This window comes from Carcharhinus amblyrhynchos, chromosome 8, assembly GCF_965287045.1.
Source record: "Carcharhinus amblyrhynchos chromosome 8, sCarAmb.v2.hapA, whole genome shotgun sequence".
NCBI classification, from domain to species: domain Eukaryota; kingdom Metazoa; phylum Chordata; class Chondrichthyes; order Carcharhiniformes; family Carcharhinidae; genus Carcharhinus; species Carcharhinus amblyrhynchos.
Window position 1 is genome coordinate 113,042,738 of NC_137331.1, and position 6,000 is coordinate 113,048,737.

The window sequence follows — 6,000 nt, forward strand, 5'->3', positions numbered from 1 at the left end:
GCTCTGCAAATGAAGGAGAGTATTCCATATGCCTTCTTTATAACCTTATCTGCTTGGACTGACCTGTGAACTTGTAGATCAAGGTTTCTCACTTCATCTATCTCTCTCAGTATATTCCTGTTTATTGTGCATTTTCTTCTCCTGTTTGATCTCCGTTTGAGTTGAACTCCGTCTGCCACTTTCCTGCCCACTCCACCAATCCATCTATATCATTTTGGAGCTTACAGCTATCCTCAATGCTATCCACTACACTACCCACGACATGGATAGTGTAGAGGATAGCTGTAAGCTCCAAAATTTGTGTCACCTGCAAATGTTCTAATCTTGCCCACCACATTCAAGTCCAAATCATTAATATATAAAACAAACATCAGGTGTCCCAACTGCAAGTCCTGCAGAGCACTACTTGAAACAGCTTCAAGGCAAGTGCAATGACTGTCACCTCACGTCTGCAGTTCACCTCTTTTTTGTCCATTTTTGGACCAAGGCTGTAAGAGGGTCAGGAGCTGACTGCCCCTGGTGGAACCCAAACTGAGCATCAGTGAGCAGCTTATTGCTGAGTTCTTGATAGCATTTCAACAATACCTTCCATCACATTGCTGCTGATTGAGAAAATGATAATCAGCCTGGTTGGATTTGTCATGCTTTTTGAGGACAGGACATAACCAGACTATTTTCCACATTGCCTGTAGGTGCCAGTGTTGAGGAATTTGGAGGTCTTGACCAGGGCTATAGCTGGTCCTGGAGCTCAACTCCTCAGTGTTGTTGCTGGAATGTTATCAGGGTTTATTGCCTTTGCCGCGTCCAGTGCCTTCAGCCACTTCTGCATTGAGTGAATTGAATTGGCTAAAGACTGGCATCAGTGATGCTAGGGACCTCTACAGGACTGGATCATTCACTCAACAATTTTGGCTGAGGTTGGTTACCAATGCTTCAATCTCGTCATTTTGCACTAAAGTGTATAAATTGATTTTGGGTTGTGTAAAATTGAGTAGCCTAAATAAATCGGACTTCCCATAGCAGAGAGGTCAATAAATAAAAGAGCTAGATTTAAAGCAGTTGATTGAAGAATTAGAGAGGAGTTGAAAATTTTCTGAGATATTAATATGGTCTGGAACTTTCTGAAAGTGGAGTTCAGGCAAAAATCCTTAGTGTATTCAGCAAGTACTCAGATAGCGACTCGATTGCAGATTGTCTTAGACAATCTGCAGGCTAAGAGCTATGGCATGGGATTAGGCTGGATAGCGCTTTTTTAGCCAGATTGGACATGATGGGCTTCGAAGAAGGATCAAACGGACTCAATACATTATCTCTGTTTCTCTCTTCATAGATACTGCTAGACCTGCTGAGTTTATCCAGCATTTTCTGCTCTTTCTTTAGACATAATGGGTCATGACTCCTGTGCTGCGTATTTCTGTGATTTTTATAAGACTGTCTGTAAACTAGTTTCCATTTCACTCTGTAGTTTTATTCACAAATAATCAACATGTGAACATGCAAAGATTACTTATGAACAAGCATTTTCTTACAAACTGTGTCTAATTGCTGAAGATAACCAGTTGAATGGATTTAACTGTATGTAATCTGGTTGGTTTATTGCAGGATCGAGCCAATGCTATGAGTTCGTGTGCAGGCTTGTTTATTGAAGCTCATATTGGATTTGATTGGCCAGGAGTCTGGGTGCACATTGACATGGCTTCCCCAGCTCACACTGTAAGTAATATGAGTTTAACTCTCTGCAGCAGTTGTATGAGTTATGTTTGCATTCAGTAAAATCTGTTTATATAACTATTTCCTCTGTGCTGGTGTTCAGCGAAACGTCTTCCTGCAACTGCATCTATGCTTGTCTTCTATTTTTTAACTCTTTCTACATTTATTATTGTTGGGAGGAGGATGATTAATAATGCCTGGGTCTTGGAAAGCACTGGATGCCCAGGTTGGGATTGTGTGGGGGCGGAGGGAGAGGGTGGGTTCAGTGTGATTATCATTTCAAGTCCACTGTACTATTTCACTCTCAAAAGTGTCTATGAACTTGGGTTATACTGAAATTTTGAAACATTGAATCATTTCTTTTTAGTTAGAGGTTTAATTTATACTATTGTAAAAGTCTTTTTAATTGCTGAAAGAGAGGGGATAATGCAAATTAACTCTGTGTGGTGGATTTTTTGTTTCTAAATGAACATTATGGAAGAAATACCACAGTGAAAGCATGAAGCATTAGAGTCCACTGTGGCTGCTTGAGCCTGCTCTGCCATTCAATCAGCTCATATCAGAGCTTCTACCCTAATCCTCTTTGCCAACCTATTGCTATATCCAATGATTCCCTTAGTGTCCAAAACTCTGCTGACCACAGATAATGATCAAAGATTGAGGATTTGCATGGGATTAGGCCAGATAGTGCTTTTTTAGCCAGATCAGACATGATGGGCTTCGAAGAAGGATCATACGGACTCAATACATTATCTGTTTCTCACTCCACAGATACTGCTAGATCTGCTGAGTTTATCCAGCATTTTCTGCTCTTACTTTAGACATAATGGGCCATGACTTCTGTGCTGCGTATTTCTGTGATTTTTATAAGACTATCTGTAAACTAGTTTCCATTTCATTCTGTATTTTTATTCACAAATGATCAATATGTGAACATGTATTGAGGATTCTCTCTAGAGAATTCCAAAAATTTACAACACTCTGTGTAAAGAAATTTCTCTTATTCCAGTTCCGTTGCAGCTGATTTTTACATTTTTCTGGAAGCAGGGCAAGAGCAGACAAACTAATGTTTACAATTTTTCCATCAGGGAGCACGTGCTACCGGCTATGGGGTGGCACTTCTTCTAGCGTTGTTTGGTCGTGCAACAGATGATGCATTATTGAACTTTATTTCACCAGCTGGTGTTAATTTCACAACAGAAGGTGGTGATTCAATGGAAAATTGCTGCAAAAAGAGGCGACTTGTATGAATTCCACTTGTGATTATCTTCATTCTTTGTTGTATGGATTTGGATGTTGAGCTGCTGTGAGGCATCCGTTTTGAATTATGCTTACGTGTTAGAATTTAGAATCACACCGCATCTATTCTGACTACATCCCTGATGGTGTAGATTTGTCAGAAACTGGCATTTATAGACATAAATTGCATCGTGTTTCAAAATTAAGTTTCAATGCCCTGTAGAAATCGATATCACCTTGGCTTTATTATTGTAACTTGTGATTTGCTGACTTGCAAAACAATTGCAATTTTTCATGTAACTTAAATATGATTTTTCAGGCACACTCTAAGATATTTGAACATTTTGTTTTCAGTTTCACTTGACTTAAGTTGACATAGAGTCGAGAGTTTTACAGCACAGAAGGAGGCCCTTCGGTCCATTGTGTTTGCACCAGCCATCAATCACCTATGTATTCCAATCCCATTTTCCAACACTTGGTTTATATCCTGATATGCTATGGTGTATAAAGGTTCAATTAAATGCTGCTTAAATGTTGAGGGTTCCCGCCTGAAGCATCCTTTCAGGCTGTGAACTCCACATTCCCACCCGTTCTCTGGATGAAAAGTTTTGTCCTCAAACCCCTCTAAATCTCCTGCCCCGTACCTTAAAGATATGTCCCCTGGTTATTGACCCCTCTACTAAGGGGAAAAGTTTTTTCCTGTTTATATCCATCAATTTTGTACATCTCTATGAAGCCCGCCTCAGCCTTTTCTGTTCTAAGACTAAAGGTCACTGATCTAGCTGATGTTATCTTGGAGATTGGATTTTACAGCATTTGTAATTTTGTTTATAAACTGACCAAGGATCACTCCATCTTCACAGCAGCTCTATTGCTTTTGTACGTCATTCCAGCCAGTCTGCCGTACTGTCAGATGTTACCAGAGGAGGTTTTCAGTCCTGTAATGAGAGCAGGATGGCAGGGCAGTTCCATCACCTTTGAGCAAATAAGGGTCTGTATCAAAACTGAAGGAGTGTCACTGAATCCAGGAATTGGTTTTCCATGTTGCTGGGGAAAATGTCGTCAGTTGGCATCCTCTCAAGTATTTAGAAAAGGCTGGCAATGCTGCAATTCTATTTCCACGATACTTCATTTATAAAGTCTGGAAGGGCATGCTTCATTTTAAAATCATAGCAGAATTTTCTTTTTTTTTAAAAATTAATGTTGTTGAAGACTGTCCAATTGAATATCTGTGCTTTTTAAGCCACTGTGATAGTTTTGCCAACTTAGCATGTCTCCTTGGGTCCAGGAACGAGACTGTCCGAAACAGTGTGGATGGGGACTGGGGCCTGAGACCAGTGAGAGCCGTCAGTGAGAATGATCAGAGTCCCAAGAATGATGGTGTTCCCCTTGGGTGCAGAGTATTAATCTGATTGCGTGGCATACAGAGGCTCATACATTTAAAATAATTCTCAATCAGTATGAAGTTGCTTAGCACTTTCTTCTCTGTCAGCATAGGGGTGATCACTATTAAGAAGCCATTGGATTAGTGGAACAAGGACTGGTCCTTAATCGAGGTTGACATGAGAGTGACTTACTTCCAAAAATGTCAGCAAATTCTAGTTGATGAATTTGTTTTGTCGTGCAGAAGATACATACCTTCCTTTTTTCTCAGCTTTGCATTCCCTTTTGGAATGCTGTATCTTATTAGCCTCACAAAACATTTTAAATTGGTTTGATCAATGCCTTAAGTATGCAACTTTTAAGGAATTTATCGACCCTTTTGTGTGTGTACAATGGCTGAAAGATAATGGAATTTTAAAATAACAAATATAAGCACCATTAAATTAACTGATAATCCAAATATGAGCTTCACTGAAGATTGCAATGCCTTTAACCCACCATTTCTTTACATGGTGTCCTATAAGGATTGGGGCTTACATTACTTTGGACTAAGGTTTTTCACTTCTATGAAATGTATTAACTTTAAAAACGACTGTGCTAGATTTGTACAGTGGAGTCCATAAAACTTATACTGTTGGAGTTCATATCAGTTGCTTACAAGGCGTTGCAAACTGTCTTTCTCCCTGTTGCAAACCAAACAAAAATCAAATTTTTGAAAATAAATTCTCTGATTGCTGCTCAGTTTAACTTTAGGAAATTAAACCTTGTCTGATTAATTCTAGAATAGCCAATAGGTTTATCAAATTTGTACGATGAATAGTCTCGGCTCTACCTCGTATATACCTCTAAAATAATTTGTGAAGATTTGTCTTGCCCAAATGTAAAGCAATTTTTGTATATTTTTCTGTATTTGAAATGACCTTTATAAAACTATTTGACACTTTGCAAGATTCTTCTGTCTATTTAATGAATCTGCCATTGCTATCATCATTATAACACGGGGCAGGGTTTTTCCTGTGGTCAAGTTTACAGCCTACCATTCAAAAAGTCAGCGGGACCGCATCCCCACCAATACAGGCTGTGTTTTATGATCAGTGGAGTGTTAATTAGCCAAAGATGAAACTCTGGTGGCATCTAAGGGGGAAATCCCACCATATGGCCAGCAGCACCAGGTTTGGGTGGTGGCCATTGCTGGAACTGCAGCCAGTCCCTAGAGAAGAGAAATGAATGGAGGCCAGACTGAAGGTAAGCCCGGGGTATCGGTAGGGCCTGCTTTGTTGGCCTCAGTTAGGAGACTGAGGAAGTTAGGAGCTGGGTTTGAGAGGCCTGGAGGGGTAGTGGTGAAAGGTGATCTTGAGGGATCCCCTACATTGAACACAGGATGAAACCAAAAAGTAGTTCTTTCAAATCCCCCCCCTTGCACGACATCAACCCAAGCAGCTAAAGCTCCTAGGCTACCAGACTAGCATTGCCCCACTGCAAATAAAATAGTGGCAAATGTGGCCCTTGACTGGCCTCTTAAGGGCCTCAAATGGGCCTAAGGATGGGTGGGTGAGCTGCCTCTGCCAGACCCCATAAAATGGAAGACAGTTTTGGGGCAGATGGATATGTGCTATGCAGGCCACAGGCTACACTTGAGAAGACAGCTCCCCCCAGCCCAGCGCCACT

The 6,000-nt window shown here is 40.5% G+C and overlaps 1 protein-coding gene across 2 annotated transcripts in view; it reads left to right on the plus strand.

Annotated features, from left to right (window-relative positions):
• Window positions 1–5,282, plus strand: part of LOC145346842 (putative aminopeptidase NPEPL1) — a 31,705-nt gene extending 26,423 nt beyond the window's left edge. For both annotated transcript variants that reach the window (XM_080194665.1, XM_080194666.1), the window contains 2 exons: window positions 1,603–1,713; window positions 2,799–5,282. In XM_080194665.1, coding sequence (XP_080050791.1) covers window positions 1,603–1,713; window positions 2,799–2,960 — 273 coding nt within the window. In that variant the 3' untranslated portion in view covers window positions 2,961–5,282. The remainder of the gene's footprint in view (window positions 1–1,602; window positions 1,714–2,798) is intronic.
• Window positions 5,283–6,000: the final 718 nt, after the last annotated feature.